The sequence below is a fragment of the Corvus kubaryi genome, unplaced genomic scaffold, assembly GCF_017639235.1.
Source record: "Corvus kubaryi isolate FWS band 111438036 unplaced genomic scaffold, C.kubaryi_AGA036_p1.0 37357, whole genome shotgun sequence".
Lineage (NCBI taxonomy): Eukaryota > Metazoa > Chordata > Aves > Passeriformes > Corvidae > Corvus > Corvus kubaryi.
This window is the reverse complement of record NW_024581117.1, coordinates 13,967,221-13,984,052: the sequence shown is the minus strand read 5'-3', so window position 1 is coordinate 13,984,052 and position 16,832 is coordinate 13,967,221. Positions and strand designations below refer to the sequence as shown.

General features: G+C 39.6%; 1 protein-coding gene across 7 annotated transcripts in view; it reads left to right on the top strand.

The window, feature by feature from the left end:
• The window catches only part of RTKN2 (rhotekin 2), a 52,217-nt gene extending 35,663 nt beyond the window's left edge, over nucleotides 1-16,554 (top strand). For 6 of the 7 annotated variants that reach the window (XM_042033392.1, XM_042033391.1, XM_042033396.1 and 3 more), the window contains 4 exons: nucleotides 704-835; nucleotides 7,456-7,621; nucleotides 9,554-9,661; nucleotides 11,633-16,554. In XM_042033392.1, the coding sequence (XP_041889326.1) occupies nucleotides 704-835; nucleotides 7,456-7,621; nucleotides 9,554-9,661; nucleotides 11,633-12,186 (960 nt within the window). In that variant the 3' untranslated portion in view covers nucleotides 12,187-16,554. The remainder of the gene's footprint in view (nucleotides 1-703; nucleotides 836-7,455; nucleotides 7,622-9,553; nucleotides 9,662-11,632) is intronic. The other variant, XM_042033397.1, reaches the window with a different exon arrangement.
• The last annotated feature ends 278 nt before the right edge of the window (nucleotides 16,555-16,832 follow it).

Sequence of the window (16,832 nt, the reverse complement as noted above, 5' to 3'; positions counted from 1 at the left end):
ATCCTTGTACATAGCCCTTGGTGTGCTGGCACAAGAGTTCATATCACAGCATGGTGAATCAGGCTGGTGAACCGAGCCATATTTAAACTCATCCCTTTAGAAATTATTCATCTGAACTCACTTTACTTCTCTGTTTTGGTTCGTTGCACAACTAGGCATATGAGAAGGTGATAGTAGAGCACCAGAGGGTCTGGGTCATTTGTCAGGAGTGCTGAATTACAGGCTTTAAACTGGTTGTGAAACTGTTATGTTTTTATGAAAGCTGTTCAGAAAATTCGTTTGAGAAAGTGGAATTCTAGACAAATGTCTTTGCTTGACATTTGTTGAATGTACTGTGTATTCCCAAAGTGTAATACTCTTTTTATTTCTATTATTGTGCAATTGCTGTAGCTAATAAAGGTGCTTTCTTTTTTACAGTAGACACCAGATCTAGATTTCGTTCTGTGTGAACCAGCAGATTCTGTACTGTTAGTGTCACATGGCAATAAATCTGCAAAAACTGTAAAACACCAGAAGACATTTGAAGTACTGCTAATGTTTCAGAAATCAGTGACTGAAATGTTCTGTAACAAAAAGTCTTTGTTGTAGGAATGGATTTGGTGTGGTTAAGTTTTGATCACTCAGGGCTGATACGTGTACACCTTATTAATATGGTTTTGTTTTAGGTTTATGTTTGGCAGTTTCTGACTATTCTTCCCTTTAGCAAATGGTAGGAGGTCTAATGAGCTGGAGGAGGCTGTATTGTGTACTGAGAGGTGGCAAACTCTTTTGTTATTACTCACCAGAAGAAATTGAGGCTAAACTGGAGCCAGCATTGACAGTTTCCGTCAACAAGGTAAAATTGGTTGTATGGGGATTTTTTTCTTTTGGTTGTTGGGGTTTTTTAATTTATTGGATTATTTTGGGGAACGTTTTTTTTTGGTTTAAGAAATATGTGCAGTCATTTGGGCTCTAAGCTGCTGGTACACAGAGTGCCTTACAGGTGAAATGAGGGTGGGATGTGCTTCTGTGAAATTTGCAGTCCCCCAGCAGAAACGTAACATTCCTTAGCTGTGGATGTAAATTCCTTCTGTTGCATTAGACTGGTTAGCATAGAGGCAAAAAGGAGGGTGTTTTTCTATAGAAAAACTAATAACTTTTTATATGATAGTTCTGTAAGACAGCCCTTGGAAATGTATTGCTTACAGTCCCCTAGCAATGTTCTGGTAGACTTCTGTCCTCAGCAAGGTGGAATTCCAACAAAAGCTTTTTTGTTGTTATGTGTTATTTAGCCACAGTCTTAATTAGAAGGAGAGCTGGAAAATTTTTCAAAATATTTCAGTGCCTTAAAATAAGCTGCTTTTCTTAATGCTGGTTTTGTCCAGGGCACAATAACTTTGGAAGCTCTGTTCTCTAGGATGACATTATTGCTGTTTTTCGTGCCCTGATTGAAAAGCCTGGGCTTAAAACATAAATGTAAAATGTTGCTTACTATTTGGCCAAAGAAACAGTAATTAATCTGAAGTAATCTGAACGTTATCGGAAAGACCTTCTAGAATGGCAAGCATTAGAGAGAACAGATGCTCTCAAAAACTGGTTTTGGTGCAGGCATCAAGGGTTAATATCCCATAAGGATGGGCAGAGGAATTGAATGTTATTTGCAATCACATAGCTGAGTTCATCTTACATAAGTAAATAGACACATTTGGAAGCTGTGTTAAGCACAGGTCGCTGTGGATTCCGCTGCTGTGCTGCCGTGGGCGCTCGGTGCCAGCACTAATTCCGAGAGAAGCATTCCTGGGCCCGGCTGCTTGTTCAGCTGCTGCTGTGCTGTGCCAGGGCAGGCACGGGGGCAGCTGACGGAGCGATTGCACAGGGCAACTCATGGGGGTTAAAGTCACTTCGTCTGGGGCAGGAGGATGCTTGGCTTCAACTGTGCTTCCCTTTAATCCGTTCTCTTACCCAGCTCATTACATGGCTGCACAAATGCTTGTGTGGTACAAGGCACGGGGCTCAGCTATGACTGGGAACGTGAGGGGGCATGGGGTGACAAAGAACTGCTTCTTACAGCAGCAGTATCAGCTTTTGGTGGCTTGAGTGTTCTTGGGAGAGATGCATTCTCCTTCAGAGTGAGACTGATGTAGAACCCAAACATTTAAATGGGTCATAACAATGTGACCTGTTTGTGTTAAGATGTTTTTTAATTGCTAAGATTGAAGTTGATTCCTTAAATAAAAGTACCTTTTTTCCTAGTGCTATTTTTTCTCCCAACTGTTCATACATTTACATTAAATAAATATTTATACTGTGATATATATTTAAGTAGGTTTACTTGCTTACCTCTTCAGTCACTTTCAATTTCACTAGTCAGCCTCTGCCATAATTCTGTTTTCCAGCTGTTCGCAGTATCAGTTAAGAAATTGTAAACTTTAGTAAATTATAGAATGACTAAATCATTCTAAAACGTGACAGGAATATTTTTTAAAGTTATCTATCAAGCTGCCTCATATCTTTCCTTAGAGTTTTCTGGTTTAGTCTAAATTCCAATTCTGCTTTTCCTTTTAAAATAACCATATTGTTCTAAGATATTTTGCTCCTCCAAGTAACCAATGCACTTAGAACCTGAAATCCAGTTTGATAAGCCTTTGGTGAGAGACTGTCCTTATGTTTGCAGGGTATCCTTAAAGCTAACATGTAGAAGGTACATGATTTATGTATCTTACACCATTTTATGAAAATGTCAGACTGTGGGAGAATGACTGTGAATCCTTCTTCAATTTAAATTAAAACTAGAAAAAAAGAAAATGCAATTGAAAACATATTTGGATACTTTACTACTTAAACAGTTTCTCTTGAAACTAACTTAATGCCTGTGGATATTTTTTGATTCCTTTGTTATGAAATTTCTCTTACGGATTAAATGAAAGCAGACTAATCATATGGGCTTGTCTGCTACATGTTGTTATAGAAACAGCAATTTCGAAGTGAAAGTTGAGATCGAACATCAACTCTAGACATTCTAACTAAAATCTCTTCGAGTTGTATATGTGGCATTTTCATTTGTAATGTGAAGCTGATCCTTTATATGTAATTTAAAGATACTTTCTGAGAAGTAATGAAATCATCTGAATTTATGAGAAATTCTCTGGAAAATGTTCACACCGATAGCCGTATTTCCCATTCCCTTTGAATTGAGACTTGAAGAAGCCATTAAGACCAGCAAAGTCATTACTTCAACTTTAGATGACTTCACTGCTACTGCTGTTGAGCAAGAATGGTTCTGCAGTTCCTATTATGCAAGTGCTACTGTTATTGTTCCAGCTAAATGTGACTATAACGTATTATATTGCACAACTAAGTAGGAAAAGAGAAATGATATTTTCTGTAGCAAAGAAAATTTACTGGAATCCAATTTGAAGAAATATTCTTTATGGGCCAGTTCCTGAATTTTTTTCAAGTTTTCTTTAGTTGGAAATAAAAAATAAAGGCCTAGCCTACACCTGATAGCTTAGCAAATTGGTGCATGTGCCAGCAGTTCATGCTAGTTGTTCAGTGTTTGGAATTCATAATCTATTATGTTTGGTTCATAGATTATAAAAGTTTTTTTGTGCCATGGGTGCCTGAAACTTCAGGAATTCTGGGATGTTGCCTGTAGTCCCGCGCATATTTTTCCCGTGCAGTCTTTGTCCTGGGACCCTGCAGTCAGCAAGCCCAGGACTCTCTCTGTGCTTTTGCTGATTGCTGAGGGGAGCAGGGTGAGGAGCAAGTGTTTGCAGCCACAGGCTCAGGGCTCATGGGAACACTGCTGAGCAGTGCAGCAGGAGCAGAGGGACAAAATCAATCTGGAATTACCTTTAATGACAGTCCTTGTTGGTGCAGGTGTTCTGGCTAGGTCAGGGAGCGGACTTTGTTGGAAAATGTGGCGATGGTTGCAGCAGCACAAATTCAAGGGAACCATGCATATTTCTAGGGAACCAGGGAATTCCTCCTTGGGCTGGAGCAGAGGAATATGGATACGAGTTCTTGACCATGTGAGCTTTTAGGGAGCCAGCAACATGAGCAATATTCACTGTACATGTTGGGGAACTCCAGCATGGAGGAATGAGATCAGCCCTGAAAATATCCGTATTCCCTGTAGTAAGGACTTTGTCCCACTGGTTGGCTTAGAAAAGCCTTCCTACCTGTGAAAATATATTGGAAAAGCATAGACTAGTTAAGGGCCTCCAAATGTCTGGTATCTCATATCCAGAGAGTTTAGTCCTGCAGTTGCTTGAAAGAGGTTGTGGATGCAGGCAGGGGAAGCAGATAGAACACCCAGATCCTTGTAGCACACATACTCAAATTGAGCAGTTTGAAAGCTGCTTTATTGGCCCCCTGAAGCTTCACAAAAGGCTGGCTGGTCATATATTGCTATCATCTTCTCCACATTTTCAACTGCTGCATTTCTCCCAAGATCAATGGCACAGATATCCTAATATTTCTTGTCCATGTCATACTCACACATTGTACTGACCAGCCAGTGGCCATGAGGATGTCACATAAGTACAAGCTCACAAAACGAGGAAGGGACAAAATATCAGCTAATAGACTGGATTTGGTCTTCTGCATTAATGTGCTTGAAAGCCATAATTTCAAATTGAACCATAATTCCCTGCTTGCCTAAAACAAACGTCATGGAAATTATTAAACATTACAATAGAAACCAACACATGAACAGGTTATACTTGTTTCCAATGTTGTACGGTTTTTTCTTGGTTTTTTTTTTTTTGTACTAAAAACATGAAGGGAGTTTGTTATATTTGATTTGTTTAATCTTAAAATAGATACACAGAACTGGGTCTCTAGGTTATTCAATATTTTTCTTAAGAACTGTAATTTGTTTTGATGTCTTAAAATTGTCTTTATAACCAGTGCTTCTTAGTGTGTCAGGACTGGCTTAGCAGGAAAATGTTGTACCTCAGCAATAAAAAAAGTTCTCTCTCTCTATCTCTGTGTCTTCTTAGCTTAAAATTTGAGCTTTCTAGAGAGGTGCTATCAGGCAAAGAGATTTTATTTGTGGGGAGAAATATAGAATAAGGTTGTACCATGTATTTTTCCCTTTTAGTCTTTCCCTGTCTTCAAAGAAATAATCTTTTGCGTAAAGAATATAAAACTGGCTTCAGCTTCCCCGTAAGAGTCACTTGAGTTCAAGATTCAGCTGTTTTCCTGTTGCCATCCACCGATTGTTCTGGTCTTTACAATTGCTATAGCAGAGTTGGTTCAGGTTTTTTAGAAGACTGGGAAAGATATTATTACAACATGGTAAAATAAAGCACTTTTTGTGGGTTTTTTTTTTGGGGGGGGTGGTTTTTCTGTTGGTTTTTGTTTGGTTTTAATAGGTTTTTGTTGGTTTGGGTTTTGTTTTTATTAAGTGGAACTGGGCATGTCGTGTAATTCACCCAAGCTTGGTAAATTCATCAGCCCATTGCTGTAATGGCATCTTGTATGACTCCTGAAATATTCAAGCATCAGATATAGATTGTTGCTTGAGGATTTATCTCCTTTGAATAATACCACAGTTGTGGGATAAAACCTGCAGCAAACATCATTAAATAAACTTGTGTGTATGGTATGCTTGAAGTTCTTACCTGTCAAATGTTAATCTACTTGATTTCATTTTTTTGCTGGTATCTATGGTTACCTGAGTTAATGGGATATAGAGCACTTATGGATGAATTACTTCATCTCCTATTTTTAGACAGAAGAATTTAAATGAGCATATCCATCAGATATGCTACAAGCAGCTGTTGGTATTTCAAATGGTTACTTCAGTTATGCATTTAAAATCTGGGGAATGGTCTGTAGAATAATTTTTGTTTTTCTGAGTATCAGAACTAGGCTTATCCCCATGGGATCCCATGCGTAAACTTAATTTCTGTAGTTGTATGTTTAATGCCTTTAGCAGATGTTTGACATTTGGTTGAGTTGTGTAAAAGGGACCTGGTTTTTCTGTCCCCACTGTATTTTGAGGAATGCCCTGAGGCCACCTTTGTGGTCAGATTCACCGTCCATCCAGACAGGAGATGTTCGAACACAGCCCTGGCTGTGATTGTTAGCTTCCTTCAAATCCTGGGCACTGCCCATGCCAGGAATATCCTTGTGTATTCCTGCACAAGGCAGGGGGGCACTGCACGGTCTTGCTGCATGTATGGTGTCCTCATGTCCTGCCAGGGCTCTGGGGCTAGCCAGCTGTAGGGGGCCAGCTGGCACCTGGGCACCAAAACTCATTACTGTGCTCTCCTGAGCATGCCAGAAACCTCTCAGGAGCAGTGTTGTAATGGGCTGCTGCTTGTTCAGTCAGGTCGAGTTGCATGTGCAAAGATACTCCCAGGGCTTCTGCCTTACTTCTGTAAATAAAGTGATGTTAATTGTTTTAATTTGCTCATCATGTTGTGGTGAGCAGCAGTGTTGACCCAGTTGTGTTCTGGAATTCTTTTAGTTGTGTTTTAGCCAGACTTAAAACTTTTAGCATTTTACACACACACAAAAATAATTGTTAGGGATAAGTGTTTTTGGTTTTTTTTTTTTTTTTAATTGTAGTAATGCCATAACAAAGAAAGTAAATACTCTGAAAATACCACTGGATCTAGTCTAGAGCAATTGAACTATGTCCCTGAACACAAGGAGAAATCTTGGCTCCAACAGTGCTGCTGTGTAATCTGAGAGCTTTTCTAACTCTAGCTGAAGAGATTTTATAGACTTGTTACACTTCTTGGATATATATACCCATTTAATTATTTCTACGTAGCTCTCCCTAATTAAGGTAAAACTAAAATATCTATTTTTAAATGGCAAATAGGGTGGTTTTTTTCTCTTAGAGCAAAATCTTGTGTTCTAGTAGAACTGTATGGGGTACTGCTCCAAATGCCCCTTTAAAGGTGGCCTAGGTAAGTTTCTTTTTAATTTTCCTGTCACTATTGTATTAGCCCTGAATGTCCTGATTTGCTAAGATGAAAACAAAATGGATACAAGTTTACAATGCAGTGGGTAAACAATGGCCCACAGAAGCACAGTAGGAGGTGTAAATAGTAGCTGTAATAACGTGGTTGTCCATCTGAATGTTTGGAGAAAAGGAATTGCTTGCTGTTATTGTAGATTATTCCCTAAACTGCTGTGGAGAAGAGTGAGCAGTGTGAGATTAGCTGGTGAAGGTAGAGGGAGGGGTAACACAGAATTACAGTACATTCTGTAATTCAGGACTGAACTGCAGTAATTGTGTTCTATTCCCTTATTTTTTGTATTTTATGTCATTTTAATAGTTTTATGAGAAAAAATATTTATAATCAGTTCCTGACATTAGTTCATCTTTTTTTTTTTTAATTGGGTATTAATCTGGAGTAGACAAAAAGCCAAATTCTACCTTCCTTGCACTGTCATTGGCCATAAGTTGATGCCAGTGTGAAGCAGTAACTCATCACCATAGTTTATTGTTCCTAGGAAACCAGGATTCGAGCTGTGGATAAGGACTCCAAGAGAAGAACTAATAACTTCTCTGTTATCAACCCTGTGTCTGGAGAGGCTGTGACGCAACGTTTTGCTACTGACAGTAGGGATGAACTTCATAAGTGGATGGAGGCTTTCTGGCAGCACTTCTATGATCTGAGTAAGTAAGCAGGCAGTGCTGGCAGTGTGCCCTCCGACTGGGGTGTTGTGTAACATCAAAGGGATCTTTGAGCAATTTGAATTGGAATTGCCTCATACGCCTTTGTTTGCAACAACGAAAAGAAAATGTTCTCTGGGATAATATTGGGTGGTGGTCTAAGCCGTTGGAAGGCAAATATTTGACTAAACCAGAGTCCATGTGTTCAGTCTGTGTTTTTGCAGGAAACCAGAGGCAGAATATATCCATCAATCTCAAAAAAACTTCTTCTCTTAGCAGTGTTCTAGATAATGTTTTTAAAGACTGCTAAATTCTCACTGTCTCTTCCTCCTCCCCACTGTAGTGGGAAGAGTCCACCTCTGCCTGGGCATCCTACCAGTGGTGTGTTGGTTTGATGAGATCCTGCAAGTATGAAACCTTAGTATAGAAACCTTAGTGACAAGTGGTGAGGATGCTGGAATCATGTGGGGCCCTGGCTAGGATGTGGATTCGGCCAGCTCTTGCAAGTAATCATAAGTAAACATGGAGTTTCCTTGCCCAGCAGTTATATGGATGAATTAAATTACAATTTGTTATAACAGGGATTGCTTGATTCTGTTGTAGTTCAAATGTTTTGGTAGCCCTCTTCACATGGGAATATGCTCACCCAGCCACACTCCATCCAGTCAAGCAAATACCCACTGCTTACCTGGGCCTGGTAAAAGCTGTACCTCAGCCTTTGTAACAGGTGATAAAGTGTTACCCTGATCCTTTGGCAAACCTCTGGAGCAACACTGATCTTACATGGCAGAGGGAACTCATTTATTGTGTGAAACATTGTTGAAGTAGTATATTGTGTTCCTTGTTTATCACCAAATACTTATTATAAAAACTGCATAGAATAATTTGCCTGTGTGTTTTTTTCTCTGCTTCCTGCTTGACTCACAGGTTTACTGAGGGTAGAGACTGTCAGTTTTTATGCTGCTATTGACAAGGTAGATTTACTTCCTGATAGGCATTGTTATCAGGTCAGAAAACAGAACCAGGTCAATTAATGAAATATCAGTCTTTAGTCAGAGACAACACCAATAAGATAATTGAATTGAGGTTGTGGAAACTCGGTATCGTAGTTGTATTTCCAGTCATTTCTAGCTCTGACTTACAGTGAGAAAAGGCACTATCAATTAAAGAAACACACCAAGCAAAAACTAGGGCATCCTCTTTAAATTATCTGTAGAGTGGGGTAAAAGAACTACTTCTTATTCATTATAGATAGAATACTACCCACGGATTTTTTGAGATATTTTCCTTAGATTCTGAAAAAATGGGTCACTTGGCATTTAAATGCCTTTTTTCTTCCCTGGTTCTAAAATTCTCTTAAAATTAATGTGCTCAGAAAACTTGGAATGATTGGTATGAACAAAGTAATTTTACTGTGTCTTGTTTTCCTTAAGGTCAAAATCTATTAATAGTAAAAGAGGTTTCTTTGTCTGCTAAGGGATAAAAGGCAAGTTATCCTCTATTAAAAACAGACTGTTCCTTTGCCATAACATTGTAACATAGCTGTATAGCATCCGGCTTGCAGGATATTGGAGTTTGTCCCTGGTTACTTCATGAAGCTTCCCGAACCTTAAATTTTTTTCTGTTTTTTTTCCCCCCCCTTGGATTTATACTGTTTGGGGATTTGAAGGCAAATTATGATCTTTACCCATCATAGTGTAACAGTAATGCTGGGGTGCTTAAATTACAGGTAGGATCTTATGACCTTTGTGCTAAGAGAGTGGGTACAGAGGTGAAAATACAAATGCATCCTGAGCATTCAAGCTAAACAAAAGTAAATGCTTACTGTTTAGCATTACTTTGGAGGTAGTTTCCTAACACAAACTAATAACTTCCATTTTTTTTTCCAGGCTGAAGTTTTTTAAGTTCCAGTCATTGTTCTCTTTTCTCTCTCAGGCCAGTGGAAACATTGTTGTGAGGAATTTATGAAAATTGAGATTATGTCACCACGGAAACCACCTTTGTTCTTGACAAAGGAAGCGACCTCCGTCTACCATGATATGAGTAAGTGGGGATTTGCCTTTTCAAGTTGCAGAGTAACAGAAACAACATTGTCTGAATTCAGATGGCTTCTGGTGTTGGTGTTGAAACACTTAGTTTTTCAAGGACAATTCAGACAGTGAAAGAGCAACATAATTGCATACCAAGGAGTTAATATTAAGTCTGAATTTGTAATAGTGCAAATAATTAATACATTTTTATACCTTGAGCTAAAAATCTGCAGTCTGCCCTGAACACACTCAAAAATGCTGTCACTAGAAATAAACACTCATAGTAAGAGTACTATAAAGCTCAGAAAATGTAAAGGTAAAATAGTCTGGCTTGGAAACCAGTTGCATGAAATTAATCTGCTGTTCTTAAAGCTATTTTAGGGCTTACCTAGCATAACTCACCTAATTGTTTAGTCTTCGGTAATGATGTTGAAAAATACGCTCGGAAAATCTAGCTAGAGTGTATCTGGGACTTGTATTTCTGCAGAGAAAAATGGTATGCAGCAGGATTTTTTTAATAGTTTTGTTACTGAAATAATATTTACAGACTAGAAAAATAGGTCACTTTGTTTTACTGGATCCAATGCAGTATTGACTGAGAAACACTGTACAACTCTAAATGCCTGACTGCTTGCTGGTTGGGATGGAGCTGTGATGATGCTCAAAATGCCATGTGGGTCACTGAGTTACCGTGCATCAGAGCACTGAACAGTCAAGTTTTATCTAAGCTGTGAATGCAGAGCAGAAATGCAGTAAATGAACCACACAGAAGCTTTACAAAGGTAACATGGTAGCATCGTTCCACTGATACACATGTACCTCAGTGAGGGGCAGAACACAAACTTCATTTCACTCTTAATACACCATTTTTTCCCAAGCTTATTTATAGTATTTGTAGTACCCTGTACTCAGCACTGGTGAGGCACCTCAAATCCTGTGTTTAGTTCTGGGCCCCTCACTACAAGAAAGACACTGAGAGGCTGGGGTGTGTCCAGAGAAGGGCAATGAAGCTGGGGAAGGGTCTGGAGCACAAGTGTGGTGGGGAGTGACTGAGGGAGCTGGGGGTGTTTAGCCTGGAGAAAAGGAGGCTCAGAGGGGGGGCCCTTTTGGCTCTCTGCAGCTCCCTGGAAGGAGGGCGTAGCCAGGGGGATTCAGTTCCTTTTCTCAAGTAACAGGTGACAGGACAAGGGGAAACGACCTCAAGTTGCCCCGGGGGAGGTTTAGATTGGACATTAGGAAAAATTTCTTCACAGAAGGGATTGTCAAGCAGTGGCACAGGCTGCCCAGGGCAGTGGTGGGGGCACCACTCTGGAGGTGTTCAAAAGACGTGCAGATGTGGTGCTTAGGGACATGGGTTAGTGGTGGACTTGGCAGTGCTGGGTTAACAGTTGGACATGATAATCTTTAAAGGTCTCTTCCAACCTAAACTGTTCTGTGATTCTATTTAAAATCAGATTCTGCTGCTGTTTGAGGCTGGTACTACTGCAGTATACAGGGAAAGCTCAGTAAGAAGAATAAGAAACGGAGCAAGGCAGTCTTAAAGCACATAGAGAAAAATGATAATGTGAAGATGTCCTGTTTTCTACAGGCTGGCAGCACAAGAATATTTAGTCACAGACTTTCATGGGCCTCCCGTGAAACGAAATTTTCAAAGCACTATACAACAAAATGTGTTTAATATCTAATACATACATGTTTCCCAGTAGTACATTATTTTTGCTTTTACTTGGAAAGAAATATCAGTGCCTACCCTGCTGCCTCAATGCCAGCTGTCACAAAAACAGTTCCCTCCTGTCACCTCAGTTCTCCCTTGGATAGCATATGTAATATTTTCCATTTCATCCACTAATACTCTTACTAGTTCAGACTTGGTGAGACATAGCTAATGCAGTTTTGTATTCTGAGCAGCAATAACAAAATAGATAGAAGTAAAATCATTGGTGGTGTTTTAATCTGGGTTAATTGCTGTCCCTTAAAATTACAGGCATTGATTCTCCAGTGAAGCATGAGGGCTTAGCTGATATCATACAAAGGAAAATTGAAGAGAGTCATGGTGAGTTCCTTCTTGGCCAGCAAGAAGAGTCTGCATCTGCCCTATGGGCTTCACTCTTTGATGGATCTCATGAGATGACTGTTCAGAAAAACACGCATCTGGACGCAAAAAGAGATGCTACAAGTCCTAATGACAGCAGAGGAAAGAAAAGAAGAGCTCCACCTCCACCCTCTGATAAGTCACCATACAGTGCAAAAGCGCAGGTGAACACAGAGCAACTGGGCAAGGAAAACTGGGGGAAGCCTGACCCCACATCTGCCAGTAGCTCTTCCTTTGAGTCAGTGTTAGCTACAAAAATGCAGCAGCTGCAGACCCCCATTGCTGCTCCTCGCAAAATTGGTCCTTGTAGAAAAAGTGGTTTAGCTGGCCCGGGGAATCCCATTTCTCTAGTCAGCAAGACCAAGTCTGAAACCAAACCGGTACCAACCCCTAGGCAGAAAGGCATCACAGAAATACTAGACCCCAGGTCCTGGTTGCATCCGTAGGCATCACATTTAGCTTAGAGGAGTCCTTGGAATTTTCTCAGCCTTTTCCTAATACTCTTCAGTAAAAGTAGATTTCAGCGTATAGCTCTAGTGTTTCCTGTAAGCCAGGGCATTACTGCTAGCTGCAGTCTCAGCTGTACTCATTAGAGCTCACTAACAGTAATCTAAATAATTGCACTAGAATGGGGTGGGGGGGTTTCTCTCTGTCTGGAGTAATGGTGCTATTTTTGAAAACAATAGTTCGGTACTTTCCTCTTGAAAAAACCACAGTGTTCAGGTTAACCTCAGCTGTCCCCACAGCAGGAATGTAACCAGTGCCTTCTACCAGTCTTCAGCTTAGCCCTCTACCAGTCTTCAGCTTAGCCCATCCACAGCTCCTCAGACTACTTAAGTGAGAATTCACGCATATTCAGCACAGATCTTGCAAAGCTGATTTTCTTGGGCTCCATGCTTGGCTTCACCTAAAATATCCCTCTCTCTCCCTCACTGTTTAGGAAACACTGCTTATATGGTAATCAAGTATGAAAAGCTTTTGTGCTGTTCTGAATGGCTCTGTAACTCCATATGAATTTCTGAGGCAGTTCTATCAATTTAGCATGGGATTTCCCAAGCTCCTGCTGGTTCATGTGCTGTCTAAATGGATCAGGGTTATCTGTCTTTGAGCAAGTATATGATCCATCACTGCTGCTTATTTTGGGTTAAGACAAGTGTTTAAAAGCAGTGCCAGGTATGAGCACATGCTCATATTATGGTTGTTTTTCCTGACAAACGTGGCTCTGTAACACAGCTCGTCCTTTGTGGAGCCTCTCAGCTGTTTCTGGTAGGGAGTTGGTTTGTAAACAGGCAGTGTTACTGGTAAACAAACAGGGTTTTTCACCACTTGTTCTTTCTGCAATAGCAGAGAATAAGCACTTCAGGTGAAGATACTGAACCTTGATATTCTTCCATCAGACTGTTCACCAGTTCCATAAGAAGCATGGGTTCTTAAGGTTCCTGTGGCACCTGCAAAACATCTACTGCATAAGGAAAAGCTGCATTCTCCTGGATCCACTGCTTAAATACCCCATCATTTCCTTGGTTCATGCATTTATCTCAGATGCTGGAACTTATCCAAGGGCAAAGGTCTGCTTGCAGTTCTTCCTCTGGAGCCTTGGTGCTCAGACTGGTGTTGAGAGGGTCATATCAACAACTGTATAAATAGTTCATTTTTTGTTGGTTTTTTTTTTTTTTCCCCCAAAGTGTGGATGGCTCTGGGAGCTTTACCATTTCTCCAGAAGATACTGTGGGCATGGTTGGCTGGTTGGTTTATTTTATCTAAATTTTTGTCTTCAGCTAAGCTCTTGGCTGCACAGCTATAAAGGTATCTGCTGAATTCCCTCAGTAGTTCGTTGGCTATTTGGGATGGGGTTGAGAGGCAGGTTTCATTTACAAATCCTTTTGCAGGATTAGAGCCCTTTGTTCTAGAATGTCCTTGTTCATTCTTCGTTTAATCACATTCCATTTTCCCTCTGAAACAACCATAATCATTCTTACAATAAATCATGCTGTTACTTAAGTGGATGGTTTGTGAATGGTTTATAAATAGGAACAGAAAAACTGAAGAATAACTACATGATTATGTAAATCAGACAGTCGACTAAGTGGACTGTACAACTCTGAACAAGAAATGGAAAAAATAAATGGGGGGGAGAAAAAACATATTTTCCAAAATGCAGCTGCAGTTTATTTAGCTTTAAATCTAGCCTTAAATGTTGCTGTGCTTGGAAAGAAAAAAACCACCTTTTTCTTGGTAACCCCCTTTCATTTAGTGAAATATATATTTAAAAATAAATCTCATAAATATATAAGGCAAGAAGGCACCATAATGAGGAATTATTTTTAAATTCAACAGGCCATTGAATTTCAACAAGCAGTTTCTCTATTAAATTCAGTGGCTTTGTTTTGAACTGAACATACATATTTTAGCAAGGCATTTAATATTAATTTGAAGTCTTCAAGTGATGAGAATTCACTCATACCTCCTGTTGCAATACTTAATTACCCCAGGTACATTTTTCATTTGATTTTCTATTTGCATTTCTAGCTCCACCTTAAGTTATTTTGGTCTTTTTATGCATTTGATTGCTTATATTGATCTCTGTAGTATCAGCTTTTCTAATTGCTTGTGTGTAGTTATAAATCATGATTATGTCCCTTTTAACCTTTTCTCTGATGAGATGTACTGAATTCCTTAACTTTCCTATGGCAGTGAATGTTATCCAAGGCTAATTAATCTTCACGTTCTTCTCTGTATTTCTCATGTATAGAAATATTTGTAAGGGTGACATCTGAATTAGATGCCATATGTCAATAGTGATCCATCAGGACTGTACAGAGACATAATGTGATCCTCTTACTCTGATGAATATCTCCCTCCCTCTCCTCTCAAAAATTGCATTGTCCTTTTTTTTTTGTGGAGGCATTGCCTTGCATGCTGACTTTTATGGGCCAAGTCGTCTTCAGAGTCTTTCTCAAGAATGCGGTACATCATTCTCTTATTATCCTACCTTATATTTTCTTGGAAATACACGTTGTATTTTACCAGCGTTAAAATACTGCTCATGAACTGATCCAGATTGCTCTGTATAAGTGACCTGTCCTCATTCTTTACTACTCCAGCAGTCTGCATGTCCTTTGCAAATTTATTGCAAGTGATTTTTACAGTTTATTCCAGATCATTGATTTTTAAAATTGAATGCAAGGCAAGGTTTGTAGAGAGCAGTGATAAGTTTTTATTACATCAGTGACATGGGTAGGGGGTGGGGAAAAGCAAACAGACAGGCCATTGAGTTTCTGCCCCTTTTATACCAGAGCCTTTAAAACATTGAGTAAGATGGAAAATAGCTCTATTTCTTGCTGAATCCCTATTAATATTGTATTTTGAAATTATTATGATTTTTAAAGAAAATTACATGCTCATCTTGTTTTCAGAAGGTTACTCAGGGATCTTCTGGATAACACCTCAGTGCAGGTGTCTTTGCAAGCCGAGCTTAGTATATAGAAGAGTAAAATGCAACCTGTTGTTCAAGACCTATTCTCCATGAAACTGTGTTGATATTTTATATCTATCCTTAAATTAGACTCATGTGGGCCAGTTCATGATATTGCTGTGACCACGTCTAAACAAACAAGACCATTAATTAGTCTGTTAATCTGCTTCAGAACTATATAATCCCTATTACGAAGCAAGAGTTGACTTCAGGTTTTAGTATTTATTGTTACTTTTTCTTTTTTTTCCCGTTTTGTATTGCCATTATTGCCTTTGCATCTTCTGTTAAGCAAGTTGATTTAACCAGTAAAACCTGCAGGCTACCAGGAAACACTGAACTCAGCTATACAATAAAGTCAGTGCCCCTCGAGGAGCTGCTGCTCCCAGGCAGGAGAAGAGAATGTGACGTTTCACTGTCTTAACGGCTCTGTTCAATCATGAGGATGCTTTAATTGCAGGACTCAAAATATCAGTGATCAAAACTCAAAAGTCATTAGGCAGTCTCCTGCTGGGATGAGGCTTGGAGGACAACAGAAGGCCTGTGGCTTCTCTCAGCCCTTGTGTCCCGTTCCCTCGTGTTCACATTTGTGTAGGCAAGTTGGAATGCTACTGCCAGGCAGGGAAGTCCATGGAGAAACGCTGCTCCCAGGATGAATGGCTCAAATGATCCAGTGTAGCACAGGGAGGACGCTGGTGGCACCTCTTGAGCTACACATGGGATTAGGGACTTTTCTGAGATACACATCAGGGCTGCTCTGAAAACTGTTCCTGCTTGTTCTCTGCTGGGGTGAATTAATGCCGCTTAAAACCAGAATTAAGTGATCGGATGCCATCTTGATGTGGGGAAGAGCAAGGAGTTAGCCTGAACTCTCCTTTTAGGAAGTACAACTTGAAAGTAATTGCTAGTTCAAACCTGAATATAAAGTTTCACAGAACATGAACAACTTTTGAAATATTGACTGAACAAAGACTTAATTTATTAGCTTTTTATAGTTACCTAATATCTTCAGCTGTTTACTTGGTCCTGGAATGGTAGATGGTACCTTCTGTGGTTTTAAAGGCATTACCTTCAAATGTTTACATTTTTACTAGTATTGTGATTTTTTTTTTCCCATGGTAATAATATTAATAGTTATTTTATGGTGGCTTGTACGTATTTGGAAATACTGTCAGAGTATTCAGAGTTGATTTGTAATTAATGCAGACTGCCTTAATAGAAAAATGGAGATTTGGACACTAATGTATTGTGAAATGTTAGAATAGAAATCTTTTTTTGCTGCTAGCATATTGTATTTCTGTTAAGATATGCAAGTGAAATTAAAAACCTTTCTAGAATAAAAGGGTTTTGGTGTAATTTTCTTCACCCTGGAAGCTTTACTCCAGTGCATAAACCATGGCTGATGGCTGCTGTAAATTCAGTGAGCTCAGGGGCAGCTACTTTTCCCTTGGGCCTGCCATGAATGTACCCCTGTGGGCTCATACTGACAACAGCAACAGTATCAGCCCCAGTTTTCTGATCTGGATGAAGGGAGGAAAAGCCATTTAACTGGCTTTCAAGTTAAATCAGTGCTATCTGCCATCCAGTGAATCCAGTGGACTCCATCCTGTTTGAGTAGGT